Genomic DNA, 16,147 nt, shown 5'->3' with positions numbered 1-16,147 from the left:
GCCACCAGACATGGGGAAGCTGACAGCCTAGCCAGATTCACGAAGCGGGGGAGGAAAGGGGTATCCGCCACAGGGGAGGGAGGGGCACGGAGGGCCTCTGCATCACACCGTCCTTGGCCTGAAGTGCCCGAGGCTGCACGTGAGAGGAGAGGAACGGGGGAAACCCTGGGTCAGGCCCCGGCTGTTGCTCTCCCCTCCCGCCTCTGGCAGCTGATGCTTTTAACTGTCGCTTTCAGCCTCCACGAACCGGGCACCACGGGTCTGGTCCCACCCAGGCTAGGGCAGTGGTGCCCAGTCGGTGGTCCGGCTACCACCAGCGCCACGCAGACGGCAGCTATGCATGATCGTGACTTTATAGGACCAAAATGTGCTGGTGGTGGCGCTTAAGGCTGAACGGAAAAACTGGCCGGTGCTTGAGGCGGTATCGTTTTAAATGTGCGGGGCGCGATCCGCCCGAGCGTGGGGCATTTCCCATGTCTTCGGGCACCGCCGGCTCGGCGCCCGGGGAGGCCGTCCTCGAAGACCGTCCCGGGGGTCCTCTGTGCGTACGAAGCCCGACGCCCTCGTGTCCCTGCTCCGGTCCGGCGGGCCAGAGCCGAGCTGCAGCACGTGCCGCTTCTGCGGGGTGACGCCACCACCCGGAAGGAAGCGGCTGCGCAGGCGCAGCGATGGAGCCGGCCTTCCGGAAGCGAACTGTGACAGCGCGTTCTGCTTCCGGGTTGCGTTCCCATGGCCGCCCGGAAGCGGCGACGGGAGGACGCGGCGGCCCTGCTCCGGCCTCCAGGTGAGGCAAGACCCGGGGGCGGCCCCGGCCCCAGGCCCAGCCCGTGGGGTCGGGCGCAGCTCCTGGCACAGCCCCGCGGCCCTCAGCGGGGCCTGGCCCGGCGTCCCCGGCCGGAGGGGCCTGCGGTACTCGCGCTTCCTCCGGCAGCCAAGTGCACCTGGATGACGATGAACGCGGGGCTTGCGAGTGACCGCAATAATATAACGATATTTAATTATAAATGTAACTGTGTTGTGATCTATCCCGACCTGCCAGCACCAGGAGGGGAAGTGGATCGTTCTTCTCATGCCCAGCTTCTCGTCCGGCCCCTGAAGAAAGGGGGGTTGTGCAATAAAACCCTCCCTCCCGCTCTCTCTGGCTGTTGTTTCCTTGTTTTCTGGCTGCTGCTTATTGATGCCCGCTGGGCACGTGAGGGCCAGTCGCTCAAGCGCGCGAGCAGCAGACGCAGGGCTGGAGCATCGTGGAAGCCGTGTGTCCGGTGACAGGGCTTCTGATGTGGCTAGAGGGGCCGGGGAACCTGGGCAGCCCTGTCCTGGGGGGGAGTTCACTGCTCCTTTTGGTATTGTCTGGCGGTCGCTTCTGAGTGCGTGCAGGAGCCGTGGCAGGCCGGCTGTCATCCGGCCGGCGGTTCCCAGTCTATAGTCTGCGGACCACCGGCGGTGCACAGATGATCTGTTAGCGGTACGTGTTAACATAGTATCGTAGTGCTTAGGGTCGGAAGGGACCTAAGCAGACCATCAGATCCAACCCTCTGCCCCGGTCATGTCACCGCAGCCAAATATCTGTCCAGCCTCCTCTTGACCCCCAAGGTAGGAGCGAGCACCACCTCCCTTGGGAGCCCGTTCCAGAGCCTGGCAGCCCTGACTGTAAAGTAATGTCTCCTGAACAGGTTTATTATAATTATAGCAGATCTATTATAATGACTTTATACGATAAAAATTTGCCAGCGATACTTAAGGTTGTATATTTTTAAATAGGTCGTGCGCGATCTGTCAGAGTTTGGGAACTGCTTGTCTGGATGAATATAAAATGTGGGACTTGCCCTCATCCAAGTCTCCTTGTGTCTTTCAGTGAGAGAGTCTTTGTTCTCTGAGAGGAAATAATATGAAACCACCTCATGTTTCTTGGAGCTACAATTTCTGTTTCTGATTTACTCATACATCCAGTTTGGGAACCTTCTATACAATCTGAGATGGCAACAGATTCAGTAAGTCCAGTGTTTCTTTTCAAAAATATTTATTATGTACAGTGAGGGAATTCTGAAACTATACAAGTTATTGTCAGAGAAATGGCTGCCCATCTGTCCTGGTACTACAAGCTCCAATTGTCTGGTCTAAGAGCTACAGAGATGGGTATTATTGCTGCATGAATGTAGTATGCATTGGGATTTACTGCGTATAAATTATAGCAGCTCTGTTTGAATTACAAGGGTATTAAGCAGCTTATGGAGCTTGCTAGCCATTAGTCAAATGATGCTTAGGTTTTCATGTCTCGGAGCCCAGTGATTCATTTTATTTTGTGTACGTATAAATTATTTGTTACCTAATTGGGATAGCTGAGGTCACTTACGGGCTTTGTTAGATCAGGTACAATTTTGCGTCAGTTATGAATAGGAATCTTTGCTTGGACAGAACAGATCCAGATTGTTAGTTTGCCTGAAGTGAACACTGCCCAAAGCCTTGTGCTGGTTCCTGAGAACTGTCACTTGACTAGAAAACAGTTAGAAATGGATACAAAACTGACAATGGGCAGAGGCACAAATCCCAAGCTCCTTATCAAAGTCAGGGGGAGGCACTTAACTGTTAAGATATTTTTCCCCAACTCTGTTTTCATTGCCCCAGATGAAAACTAGAAAGAGTAAATAGCAATTGCAAATAGTATTGAAAACATTCAGCTTTATTAAGGAGGTGATAGCAATACAATCAAGGGAACTTGCTTTAAAAACTGACAATACTCTTTTAAATGGGACTACGATTTGAAGATGAAGATCTCCCCATGTGTCCCCTATCGGGCATGGTTGGGGAAGGAACACTGGTTTCTGCAGACCACAGAACATCAAGGAGTGATGTAGCCAGCTTCAAATCTGGCTGGGTGATTCTCCCAGCCTGAATGACCAGGTGCCCATGTACAGTTATTTTGGCTTGGGGTGGTGGTCTCATTTATTCCTTCTTCTTTATCCAATATACAGCACTGCTACTGTCCTTTCCATACACTTTCATCTCTGAGCCCACATACATTAACTAATGCCATTAACCCCCAAAACCTGGAAAATAAGTACCCACGTGTTTAGCTTTACACATGAGCAATCTTGTTCCCTCCCACATCTGAAGTTCAAATGCAGATTTCCAGGAAGGACCCTCATTTGAAAGCAAACCTGTGGCATTTGATGGGACTCGTGATGAGATGCATCAAAAAGAATAAAAGGTGATAAAGGTGCCATAGTTCTGATTTAATTTTCTGTGATGACAGTCCCTTCAAAAGTTGGGTGTGTTGCAGGTACTATCTGATTTTGTAAACTGTTGTCTCAACTCTTAGACTATCCCAATTTGGCAGAACAAACCTTGCGGCTCATCACGCAGCGTAGTCAGGAGGATTGGGACAAACCTGCCCTTAAAACCATGTCCCAGGGCATCCTTTGAGGTAAGCATGTGAGATCCAGATCCTGGATATAGGCACTGGTCTAGCCCTGGAAGTGCTTTTCCTGCACTGTTTCCCCCCCCGCCTATGACATCTAGCCCACAGGGTTATGCTTGGGAACACATTTTAGTTTGAGTTTTGACTAGTTTCCCTCTTGGCTTTTGTAAATTGCATATCTTAAAATGATCAACAGCAACCTGCAAATCATACGTGTTCCCTAAGAGAATGGCTGCACTTATGAAGGATGGTGGTTTCTGCTTCCAGGAGGCTGAGAGTCTAACCTCCTGGCTGAGCCATTAGCTCACTGAGTGTCCTTGGGAAATTACTTAACCTCCATGCCTTACTTTCCTAATCTGTAAAGTCATGCTAATGGGGATTGTTTGCCTTGGTGTACATTTGAGAACAAGTTGGGCTGTCCTGCTGAGCTCATTTGGCACCTGCACATGTTTGTCTTTTTCCAGCAACAATTTAAGTACTGCAGCATCTACTTTTTGCAGGTTGATATTCTAGTTTTCTGGGACATATTCCAAAAAAGCAAAGATAACAGATCTATAAACCATACTGCAACAGAGTTTGCATTTATGCAAATGAATTTTCACTAACTTCCTCCAGCTGAGACCTAGCTACAGTACTGATGCAAAAAAGGCCTGCATGTGTCAATATGTTGAACTTGTAGCACACATGTTAAATGGAACAAAGTCACAAATTACTTTGGTGTTGCAATGTTCTTCCTAGGTTCTGCCAAATGTCTCTGATCTGTACTTAAATGACATACCTCCGGTCCCTACTCTGGCAGACATTGCGTGGATAGCAGCAGATGATGAAGAAACATATGCTAGAGTCAGGTACTTTTTTCCCATGTTGACCCCAGGCCCAATTTCAAGTCATTTTGAGTTCTAATGGGACACCTATTGAAGGTTGGTTGGTTGTTTTTGCTTTAAGAGTGAGAAGGGTAGAGATATTTTGACCAAGATTATGGTGACGCTTCCTTATAGAAGCTACCAGGGAGAGAGTTAATATCCCCGAAGAGTAGATACAGCCCTAAATTCCAATGTCTTAACTGAAAGACTTCCATAAAATAAATTGCATGAGACCCCATGCATCTGTCTCAGAGATGAGGGGTTGAGTCATTCCTTCTGGGATTCAGACCTGTGGTTCCAGGGAGCCGTCTTCTTTCCATTTAAGTACTTGAAGTTCTAGTCATTTAACATTAAATGTCATCTGTGAAAAATGCGATGAGTTTTGCAGTCAGATGATCCCACAAGCTGTGGGGCTGGGTGACACCTCACTCACTGCCTCCAAATTGTACTTCATCACATAGAAACCTAAGTCACCAGCAGGACAGGAATATTCTGCTGTTCTCCTGGTTAAAGTTCAAGATTGGGAATTGGGAGGTTTGGTTTCATTTTTGCCTCTGTCCCAGACTTCCAGTGCTGCTTTTTTTTCCAGTCTGTCAAGTGGACGTAACACTGTTCTCCCAAAAGTGGTGTGGGGCTTAATTTGTTGTCCGTAAAGTGCTTGGAGATCCCTTGGTAGGCAACAGAAATGCGAAGTTTTGTGCTCACAACAGGTCTGCTCCATGTGAATGATGGAGAGGTTTTGTGTTGTACCACTTAGGAGTGACACTCGGCCACTAAAACACAAGTGGAAGCCCAGCCCCTTCATGGTTATCCAGCGAAATGCCTCAGTCCCCAACTTGAGGAAGCAAGAGGAGAAGCTGCTTGCCTTGAAGAAACCTGGTTTACCTGCCCTGAGTCGGACTACGGAGCTTCAGGAGGAGCTGAGTCACCTGCGGAGCCAAATAGCTAAAATTGTAGCTGGTGATTCAGGTAGGAGTGTAATGGCCCTTCTTTGCTAGTGAGGAGACCTGAGCAGTGATGATCCCAGCATAAAGCTGCTGGTACTGATCACATACTGTATTAAACATTGTCAGTATTTTCTCTTTATGTCTCTAGTATGGGATTTGTGACAAATACATGTGCTGTGAAAGAGCCCCAATATACATAGCAGAACCTCTTGCACATCTCGCTGTGCTTGCTACAACTGAGTTGACCATTGTAGGAGTTTTGGCTAGCATGGAAGCGACATTTGTTCTGCTTCCTAAATGCTAAGAGTGTTGAAACACGCATGTGACTTTAAAACATCTAGAGTGAGGAACAAGAATGGCATAGAGGATCAGAGATGCAATTAGCACCAGTGACTCCACATTTCTCCCTGTTGTTTGTTGTCTGGGGGTGACCTCTTCTGTTGCTGGTTAGAAGGTCCTGAACTTCATTTAGGTGCTTGCCTTTGCTTAAATGGATAAATCCTGTCTAGTTTGAAAAGGAACCAAATATAACTGTGAGAGCTGCTACTGTATATGAGAAAGAGGAAGGGGATTGAGTCTTCCGTTGCAAAGAAGTGTAGGATGCCTGGTCTTATCAGATGGTCCTGGGCCTCTCAATACATTGTTTTAGGTTACTTTAAACCTCAGGAAAGCCTTTCTCACTGTGAGAGCAGTGGAACAAGCTGCCCAAGGGGAAGCTGTGGAATTTCCTTCCTCTGAGGCTGGGATGTGTTAGGACTGTTGCACTGCAGAGGGTTGGACTAGCTGGCCCTCGGGGCCCATGCAACCCTGTGACTGTATGAAAGGGTTACTGTTTCTGTGGGAGTGTGATGCCAGCATTTCTGTTTTCCTGATCCGAGATGAGGGTTGATTTATGCTCTAGCTAAAGAGGCCCTTGGAAAAGAGGCTGGCTGGAGTCTGTTTACTTCTCTCAAATTCCTTACCCTTTCACAGCAAGTTTAAGCTCCACCCTTTCGTGGCCTGCACTCTATGGAAATATGCAGGCTGGTTTTGGGTAGCCCCCAAGCCTGCCATGATGCTTGTTCTTTCTGTGGGCTGTTCTGAGTGACACAACTGTGCAAGGCCCACAATCGTCTTGGTGCCTCAGTGTGTGGGGAACAGTTAAAAGGTGGTAGAGCTGTCAGTTTCTGACTGTGGCAAGTATTAGACCACGAAGCTGGAAATAAATAGCAAAATGTCAGTCCCTTTTACAGCAGGGGAATACAAACATGTAGACAAATGGGGCAGTAGTAAGGTCAGGCAGGGAAAGGAAGGATGTTGGTGTCCTGCTTTGGTAGAAGCCGTGAAGTCTCAAAGAACGGAAAATCTCTCCAAGCCAAGAGAGCCAACTCAGCAAGTGTGAAGTGAGGTAGCCCAGACGAGTCCTTTCTTCCCTGTGTAGGATCAGATAAGAGCAGGTGCATTAGAAATAAGCAAAGAACAGGAAGAAATGCCATGAATTCTTCCTGTGAACTTTATATGTGCCTTTGCTTCAGAGCAAGAGGTTAGTGATCACTCATCCCAGTAGTTCAGTCCGTGTGCTAGAAAACTCCACCTTAATTCAGGGAAAGGAATAGCCAGAAATGACTCAAATCTGTATAGGAGAAAATGTGCCAGCTGTTCCTTCCTCTCACCCAGCAATGGGCCTGGCTGCGTCAGCTGTTCTCTATGGGCTTTTCTTTCAAGCTTGCAGCATATTGTGCTGTCAGTGCTTGGGAATGATAATACAGAGTGTAGCTGGAGCTAAGGAACTGGTTGGTCCAGGAGATAACTGTAGCTATCTCTTCTGTTTTGGAGGCACTGATGGCAAGGGGTTGTTACTGTGAGCTCCACTTTATCTACTTTTGAGAGAGTCTGATTACTGGTATTTGACAGCTATCTCATGTCTTCTCTGCTTTTAAGTACCTTTATTTGGCCAGGTACTGTTGGCTCCCTTCTGATGCAGAAAAAGCCCTTCTGGAAGAAGTAGTCTAATCCTACTCTGGCTCACTCCCTAGCTTCCTGCCTCTCCTGCGTCACAACACTTGGGTTTGTTTAGCTGTTGTAAAGCACTTTGCAGACAGGAATGAGTGAAGCCTGCCTTTCTGCCTGGTAGCCAAGATGAGAGAAATTGGGCAAAGAGACTGACCTGAACAAGGTCAGAGCATGGCCCTGTGTTCATACCATGTCATTTGTACAAACTAAGGAGTTCTCAAGAGGAGGACTGGAAGGAACAGTTTGGGAGAGGATGGAGCTCTAGGCCAGGAGTCCAGCCCTGTCTTGGAAGAGAAAGGATGGTCTCCTGGTTAGGTCACTGTACTGGGACTTAGGCTCTGGTCCAAGCTTTGTTGCAGGCTCCCTTTGAGACCTGAAGCAAGTAACTTAATCTCCGTGCCTCAGTTTTGCTTCTGCAAAATGGGAATAATACTACTGCGTACCCAAGAAGAAGGGAAAGAATACTTACCTGGTTCCCAGAGGTCCACATCAAGTCTGTGGGGGGGCAGGTGCTGTGGTGATGGCCTTGTCTGTTCCTAGGTTTTGGGACAGGTAGAAGGCTGGTGGTGTAGGAAGCAGTGGTGCTGAGGAGAAGGTCCTGGACTGAGTGTGGTGATGTGAAGTGTTAAAGAGAGTCCTCAGGCCTGTCTGTTTTGCATAACCTGGGCTGGCTGAGTTTGGGGCTTGATTTTTATTCTGCTGCTAAGGGAAAAATGGTGTTTTGGCTCGAGTTGACCTTTCTCTATGTGTTTTTATTTTGCAGCGTCTGCTTCATTAACGCCGGATCTATTATCTCCAGAAAGTTCAAATGTCTCTTCTCCCTTACCTTGTTTTGGATCCTCTTTCCAATCTACAACTTCCTTTGTCATTAGTGACATCACAGAGGAGGTGGCAGAACTAGACACTCCCGAGTTCCCCTCCGTGTCCATGCTTTGTTCTGCAACCTCTCTCGAGTATTGCAAGCCGGAGCCAAAAGATCCCGACGAGGAGGATTCCATCTCTCTGTCGAAGGCCAGCAGTTTTGCAGACATGATGGGCATTCTCAAAGACATCCATCGCATGAAGCAGAACAAAGAGTTGTAAGTCTTCTTTGAACATTTTTTATCGTAATTTCTCTTTGTCATCTTTTGTGTCAGAGCAGGGCAGGATCATTGCACATTACATGCGTCTGCTTGTCCTTATGGTTGGTAACCATGATTTACAAAGAGGAATAGTTATGCAGAAAACTGCTGACAGTCTGTTTCTGTGCTGTTTTATTTGCCTCCAGAATGACAGCTTTTCAACTCAGCTTGTGCCTTTGAATTTTAGAGTAGAAGACAATGGAAGAGGGAACCCATAGCTAACTGTACTGGCACCACATTTGGCAAACCACTACAATTCATCCACCTTCGAAATTATCTTTTTTTTTTTCCTTTTTTTTTAATTCAGGGAGTGCACACACTACTTAACAAAATTAGAGAAAAGCCATTCAAAGCTGTGAGTGTCTGAGACGCTGCCTTTGCATTGCCATGTATCTGCGCCCCTCTTCCCCTCTGAGCTGGAAGGATGTGGTTGAGGTAGCATCTGTCTGAGGAGAGCGCATGCCTCTGTTGATGTATAATTCCTTTTTTGACTTGTAAACTGGAATGATGACATGCCTCTGCATTACTAAGAGACAGGAGTCCACCTGATAACATCGGTTCTGTAATATCTCAGCCGCCTCTTGTGCAGTTTCTATTTGATGTGGGGAAATGTGGAATTGCATCAGTAAAGCTCGCGTCTTCCCCAGCTGCTGCCCTAAAACCCAGGCAGACAGTTGTTATACTGTTGGGAGCCCTGCCCAGGGTCTGAATGAATTGTAATTACAGTCAATGTCCATTTTAGGTCTTACATGATTAGAAAAACTTTTTGTTGTCTTCCTTTTGTTCTCCAAAAATGAAATGACCTAGTATGTGCTCTCTGCAGCTCAGCAAAACTATCCTCTTCCTTAAGCCATCCAAAGAATGAAACATCACTCCGAGTTGGAAGTCTCTCCTTCATTATCATTCTTGTGCTTGCTCTTTTTGGAGTAGAATTCACAGAGCTTAAATGAATTCCTCCTCATAAATACAAGCCGCGTGTCCTCCTTGAACTGCTGCCTCAGGTTTCTGTCTTTCTGCCCAACACAGCAGTTCTTGGCATCCCAAAGCCATTTTGAATGTTCGGAGATGTCATTTTTCCAAAGGCACATCTGTAACTTTGCTGGATTTAGCTGGGCTGCCTCAGACTTGGTTCGCTGTTAGTTAACAGGCTGCGAGGTCACATTTGGGTCATTCGTGTTAAACTTAGACAAACAGGAATCCTCTGCTCTTGAAGATAGGAGTCTGGTTTTCTGCTTCACAGCCTGTAAAATGTTAACCCTCAAATGGCACACAAGTCTTGGTTACGCTTTCCTCCGTTTGCAGGAGGCATGCTGCAATGCAGATCTTGTTAAAAGTGCAAAAGCAGACTGGCACATCGTTGGTTTTTTATGGAGGATAGACCCTTCCTGTGAGAGAGGGAACAGCCAAACATGTTAGGACCTCAGGATCCTGCTGTTTTTCAGAGGCTGAGTTACGGGGTCTCATTGTACATGGTAGGAGGTGCTGAGGAGAAGGCAGGCAGGGGAAGCAGACATTATATGAACAGGCATTTCACCAAGTCCACCGGGCTCTGCTGGACTGAATCTGTGGACTTCGACAACCAGAGCTGGTGCCTTTGACCTTAAGCTGACCAGACTCAGCAGCTCTTTGGCCATGCAGCTGGGTTAGCAGGAGAGGCCTGTGTCCCCCCCTGCCTGGGGCTGATGTGGAGCACGGCTGCTTCAGGGCCGCCTTCAGCCCCAGCTGAGCTCCTGCTAAAAGCCTGCTGTGGCTGGGAGGGAATTGTCTTGTAACGGAGGGTATTTGGACAAGCTGCTTCTTCAGCCAAAGTGGGTAGGGAGAACTTTAGCTGAACACACAAATGTTCGGTCTCGTTCTTCAGCCAGCAGAGCAGAGTGAGGAGACGCAGAGAGGGTGTTTCACCAGGGTGAATCTACTTATTAAACCTTTCCATCCACCTCAGTGTGGGCCACCCTTCTGCGACAGCAAGGGAATCAGCACCAGTACAGTACAGTTTGGGGGACTGCATTTAGTGGCCTGTGTCTTTCCCCAAGGAGAAGGGGCTGACTACAGTGGGGAGCAATGTCCCCTTCAAGGAACAAGATCATGGGAAGAGTCAGCAGCAAGTGTTAGCATGGGCTTCTCGGGGTTTGAGGTTATCTGACGTGTTCTGGCCCCCTGGGACCTGGTGGGCAGAGGGGGAAGATCCCCATTCTTTCTGCCCCCCTAACTCTTGAGTCTTCATCCGTATGGAGCCCTGATGGCTGGGGAGTGATGGAAGCTGAATCCCGATTTAGCAGATGTATCCACAGTTTGGCTTTTTCCCTGGTAAGTGGGTGTTTTGGGTTGCCCTGGTATTGGGCAATAAACTGTGCTAGCAATAACAAATTGCCCTGCGACCTTTGGGGTCAACAGCATGGATCCGTGGGAAGGCTGCAGCACCACGCTTCCTGTGACACTTCTCCCCACATGTATGCCGACCCATAGCCTTGAGCTCGTTTGCTGTTTGAGCTCAGCTGCATTTCTTTCATTTGTCCCTCTGTCTCGGCCCATTGCCTTGCCTCTGACGTACAAGAGGTGCCCTTTGGCATACGGTTGCTGTACCTGAATTGCAGGCCTGTGAATCATCAGGAATAACTCAGGCAATGTCGTTATTCAGTCTATTGTTTGACACAGTTCAGTGTTTCGATAATTATCTCCTGCTTCAGCCTTGGGCCATGGTGATGTTGCTGGCAGAAGCTTCCTGGCCACTAGCACAGTGTTTTGGTTGGGGAGGGTTTTATCCCTGTACCAGAAACAGCCCCCAGGGTAGATGCAGCTCTCCCAGCAAAATAGCTTTTACTCTGCCTGTGAAAGGTGGCTTTGTACCAGCAGAGCTGTATATTAGGAGAGTGCTTTGCCAGTATAATACACTTGTCAGATGCTTCCAGTTTAGAGCCAGCCTGAGGTTGTACTGGTCAGCCTACAACCTGCTGGGAAGGCTTATAAAAAGCAGGGTGTGTGCCCATGTAACTTGTGTGGGTGGAAGTGTGGTTTACACTTAACAAAGATGATTAAATAGATGCTTCTCTATTTAGGAATCGGTGTTAAAACACAGCCCTGGAAGCTGCAGAAATGAGTATGAGACATGCTTGCAGAAGTGCATGTGTCGACACGTGTCAAAATAGAGCCCTCTTAATGTCTGTGATGCCCTTTGGAAGGGAATTGTCTGTGTAGTGTGCCTGCTGATCCTTTCATTCAGTGTGTGGTTAAAAGCATGTAGCGTGCGGATCTGCTTTGAATGTGAGTACATCCTTCCAAGCCCTGTTTATAATGGGATTGATTAGTTCAGGCATCACTGCACTCATTGACTGCCTGTGATTTACCTGCCTGGTCCTTGGGGTAGTTTAATGGGAATCTCGAAGGAACTGAGATGCTGCCATCTGACCCCCGGGCTCTTCTATATCAGCTCGAGGCACAGGCTCTGCTGCTAGTTTCTGGTGTCAATTTTCTGCAATAGCTGCTGGTTGTGCCTTGCTGCTGGGAGGCTTGTCCTCTCCTCTCTGATAGCCACCCAGGTGGATGAGTTTTTACTGATCTTGGAGCAGCTTTTACCTTCTGATCAGCCCCGCTTCCATCTCTGTCCCTCCTGTCTCACTGTGCTACTGGCCAGCTGCTGCCTCTGTTCCTACTAGTGGTTTCCCTTCCTTACCTCTCTGGAGGGAGGAGTGCATTGGCACCCTGGACCACTTTGACTTCTCTTAGGCTTGCCTTGGTGGAGGTAATGGCTTCAGCAGTTTCTTTGGAGGCCGTGTTGTGATTCCTGTGTCTGCATTGGTGTTGGAGGGAACAGTCCCGCTTTGGGGGAAATCAGTGGAGGGTTTCAGTCTACAAAACCAGCTATATAATCCCAACAGCTGAATGTGTACACTGTATTAATTGTGGCTTGCAGTCCTGACCTTCTAACCTTTTATGTTCTAGTAAAGAGTGTTAATGCAGTGAGGTAGCTGAAGGTGTTTAAAACAGACAGAAACCCCTTTTTTGTGCTTTCATCAGTGCTTTTAGAGGCCTTTAAACAATTAAACTGATGGCATTCCAGCCTACAGGGAGTTTTTACTCTCGGATCAGTGCTTACATGAGATCCAAGCAAACTCTTCCTCTCAGGTATTGTTGGTAGCTTGCTATAATCCATACTTCTTGCCGTCCTGTGAAGCAAATGCACAGGATGTATGTGTGATTGACTTACTTGCAAGTAAACTGCTCATTGGCATGCAGCAAGAGGCAGGACGGTGAAGATAGTGTAAGCCTGCTACCGAGTGGTGTGAGTAAAGAGGAAATAAAACTGACCTGACCCAGCACAACTCATTTCCCACAATCAAATTAGTTGCAAGAAAACCTGTAAATATAGACTGGGATGTTTTTCAAAGTAGTAAATCCGTTGGAAGCCCTAAGGAAGGCTTCAGAGAGCTCGGATTTGGCATGTTGTTTTTACCTGCTGCTACCACCTTCCTGGAAAGCAGCGGGCACTTTGTGCTGAGATTTTTCAACAGTAAAATAATACACAAAAAAGTCCCGTGCCATTAAGAGGAGCTGTGTTTCTAAACATCCCAGGGAGTTTTGAAAACCTCAGGCTTAACCAAACAGTCCTCATGTTGCCTTTTCAGGTTTTTGCGCTTGACCCAGCTTAGAGACTCACTGACAGCCGTGGCTGCAGGAGAACACTGAAATCAGAACAGGTTTTTAAGTGAACAGTATTTTTCAGGCTAAAGTTTCATAACTGAAGCATAACAGGAACTGTTAGCCATAGTTTTGGAGAAGTAATGCTTTGGAGAAGCGCTGTTCACGTTAACTCTGTATCTTGCCTTTAGGAACCGAACTTTACTGAAGGAGGAAGATCCAGCTATTCTCATTTCAGAAGCACTGAGGAGAAAGTTTGCTTTAAAGGATGAAGATATAGCCATGAAAGAAAAGTGACATCACGCTCTAATTTAACTCCGTAAGCAACATATATCATGCTCCTGAGATTTCTCTCCACAGTAGCTGCCTTCCTAAGGATCAAACTTTTTTGCCTCTTTAATTAAGAATTATTTCTGCACTGGACACTTATTTGAGAAAGAAACTTTGGATTTGCAGTGTTTCCACGTATCTTAATATATAAAAACTTTTTAAGAAAATGGAAATTCTTTTCCACCCTATTTTGAACCGAAGCATTTTACTGGTGAGGTTCTTCTAACGAGTGATGTGTGTGTGGCTAGGTGAAGTTTTCCCTCCTCTGTATATCTTCCTCTGTGAGTTTTGATTCAAATTAATTATTCAAGTTAACTAAACTCATGACACCCTTGTCGTGGGGTAACTAGTTACCCATTTCAGATATAAATGGACATCAAGCTCCTAATACTTTCCCAGAGAGCCTGGAGCAAGGCTGTCAGTGAGAGTAAATTGCTGCTTCCTTCCTCATCCTCAGGTCTTTAGGAAGTTTTGCTTTGGACTGAGGTGGTTAGGAGCTTGTGTCACTCTCCCCAGAAAAGGATACCTTTCCCTAAGGCTTCTTCCAATTATTTTCCAGTCCCAAATGGGACAGGAAGAGTTGATGTGAATTTTTGGACTCCTTTAATAAGATTAAAAAAATGTGAGGTTGGTGTCAGCAGGCCAGAGGGCGACTAAAGTATTTTTGTAATGTTTTAAAGTTCAAGTTGTCCCCAGAGATCCATGATAGCAGGCCCACAGCCCGTCCCAAGTCGGCTTCCGTGTTTCATGAATGTGATCTTTCTAGTCAGATGAAATGTATTTTATTAACACAAATTTCAGCAAGGATATAGTTTGAATAAAATGGCCGGAGCCCACCAGAGCGAGGCGATTAACACCGCAAGGAACTTGAGGGAGGGGAAAGGGAAGGAGGCTGTTCAAAGGAAGCGGTGATTCTCACTGGTTGAGACATTTATTTTGGGTAAAAATGGCTGTCTGCAACTGTTCCTCACGGCTGTATTCAGGGTGTGCAATGTTTCCTTTGTATAAACAGAGCCCTATGCTTGGTCCTCCAATGAGCCTCGCAGGTGTCCTTAATGTCCTCACCTTGAGAGCCGGGGGGGGGGTCCCTTCTGCCGGCGCTTACAGCAGGTTCGACACGGTCACGGAAAGGCTTAGCCCAAATCAGCCGGTTCCCAGTAGGACGCATCCTTTTCCGACTGCTGCAGAAGTGACTGGCTCAGCTCAGACAACGGCTGAGGGGCAATGCTGCGCCTGGTTCCTGGAGTGCTCTTCGCGTGCATGTCTTGGAGGCCTCCACAAGCTGCTCAGTATTGTTATCCCAACGATAATTCAGGGGGCTGGGCCCAATGCTCTTCCAAGGACCCTTCCAACCTTGCAATCTATGAACGAATTCCCGTTATAGAAGTGAGGAAGCTGAGACAGAGAGATGAAGCAGCCTGCTGAGAGTTGCCTAACAGGCCAGCAGCTGAACTGGGAATACACCCCAGATTATCGGTCCCAATCCAGGGCTTTATCCTTCAGCCCACGCTATCCCTACAGAGCATGGCTCCTGCCTATCAGCAGGGTAAGCCCCTGCCTGGGGCTGGGTTCTGGCATCCCCCGTTGTGTGCCTTCCTCTCCTGGCCTTTCAGCCGGTGCTCCATTGCCTAAAGTGCAATCTAAGTATGCAAGATACCTGGGCTAAGGTTTAGGGGAGCTGAATTGAAAGTGGAGTAGCTTCCTGTATAGCTCCGTCTTCCTCCAGAACAAAGGTGTCAGGAATGATCCCACGTCTAGATCCACCCTTAGTATTGCCTGGAGGGCCAAGAATATTTTAGCAGAAGGCCCTACCATTTAAAGTGACCAAAAATACTTGGCAGCAGCACTGCATTAAAAGAAGAGGCAAGGAGCTCCACTTCCTCTGCCCGGTCTCCTTGACGCACCCGGAGCCAAAGGCTCTACCGAGACCCTGGTCCAGAGTTCTCACGGGGCCTCGCTGACCTTGGACCAGACACTTTTGGCTGCAGCGAGAGTCCGGCTAACAGCCCAGTGGCGTGGTATCTCAGGACCTACCGGGGCCTGAGCGGTAGGAGTGACGTCTGCCTAGGCAGGGCAAGGGCTACTGGAGCGAACTGGTCTCTCCAGCAGCATAGAAGTCAAGTGCCAGCAGTGGCCGTTAGCAGAACACGTAGGCCTCTCATCCGGGTGGTTTGTGCAAAAGTGTGATGATACTCCCCAGCGATGGCTCAGCCAGGGAGGAAACGCCAGCCGTTATCAAACCTCCACCTGTAGGGCCAGCGAGAAAGCTTCCATCCCACTGCCCCCTTTACCAGGGAGACCGCAGGCGGCGCGGGAAGAGCAGCAATCCCTGCATTGAGGTTTCTGTTCTGGCACGAGTAACCATGTTGGTGGGCGCTGTCATACCATGATGTGGATGGCAACCAGCCCTAAAGACCTTGGAGCCCCCCTCCCCTGCCACAGCCACTTGGGAGGGCAAGGTCTCCAAGCCCTTGCTGTTCCTGTCCCCATGCACATGCCATCTGTCTGCGGGGTGGGGATGCAAATGCAGCTTTGGGTGAGTTTGAACTACCTTTTGAGTCCTGCTAATGCTAATAAAGGCACGGAGCCGGGAGGTCTGTAGGAGCTAGTGGCAGCTGGTCTTCAGTGTCTTTTTATAGCAAACATGCTTCCCTGCGACTCAAAATACCACGCCCTGGGTGAGAGCGGTTGTACCGCATGATCTAGTTCACCGAGCTCTCCGAGGGCAGCCGGAGCCACCTAACAAAAGGAAGCTGCAAACTCCAGCCCCAGGTCAGCTTTCCCATGCCATGCGTCAGACCCTGGCTGCATTAACCCCAAAGCAAGGGGGGTTGTCCTTAG

At 48.2% G+C, this 16,147-nt stretch overlaps 1 protein-coding gene across 2 annotated transcripts; it reads left to right on the top strand.

Annotated features, from left to right (window-relative positions):
* The first annotated feature begins 657 nt into the window (after positions 1-657).
* Positions 658-14,340, top strand: MTFR1L (mitochondrial fission regulator 1 like). Of its 2 annotated transcripts, XR_016443466.1 has the most exons (8): positions 658-784; positions 1,856-1,991; positions 3,320-3,424; positions 4,157-4,266; positions 5,039-5,250; positions 7,984-8,299; positions 11,398-11,602; positions 13,168-14,340. XR_016443466.1 is itself a non-coding variant. In XM_090057202.1 (7 exons), the coding sequence occupies exons 2-7, from the start codon at positions 1,902-1,904 to the stop codon at positions 13,271-13,273; spliced, it is 939 nt and encodes a 312-aa protein (XP_089913328.1). In that variant the 5' UTR covers positions 658-784; positions 1,856-1,901; the 3' UTR covers positions 13,274-14,340. The 2 variants fall into 2 exon arrangements, 1 of the variants encoding a protein (XP_089913328.1); XM_090057202.1 differs by lacking the exon at positions 11,398-11,602.
* Positions 14,341-16,147: the final 1,807 nt, after the last annotated feature.

Source organism: Crocodylus siamensis, chromosome 7 (genome assembly GCF_052110815.1).
Source record: "Crocodylus siamensis isolate JL-2025a chromosome 7, ASM5211081v1, whole genome shotgun sequence".
NCBI lineage: Eukaryota > Metazoa > Chordata > Crocodylia > Crocodylidae > Crocodylus > Crocodylus siamensis.
The sequence above is the reverse complement of the archived record's forward strand: the minus strand, read 5'-3'. Positions and strand labels throughout refer to the sequence as shown.

Excerpts from the sequence above, each read along its gene's own strand:
- MTFR1L (XM_090057202.1), top strand. The coding sequence starts at position 1,902 with ATGTTTCTTGGAGCTACAATTTCTGTTTCTGATTTACTCATACATCCA. Across the intron at positions 1,992-3,319 it reads CTGAGATGGCAACAGATTCA|ACTATCCCAATTTGGCAGAA; the intron begins GTAAGTCCAGTG and ends CTCAACTCTTAG. Across the intron at positions 3,425-4,156 it reads GTCCCAGGGCATCCTTTGAG|GTTCTGCCAAATGTCTCTGA; the intron begins GTAAGCATGTGA and ends TGTTCTTCCTAG.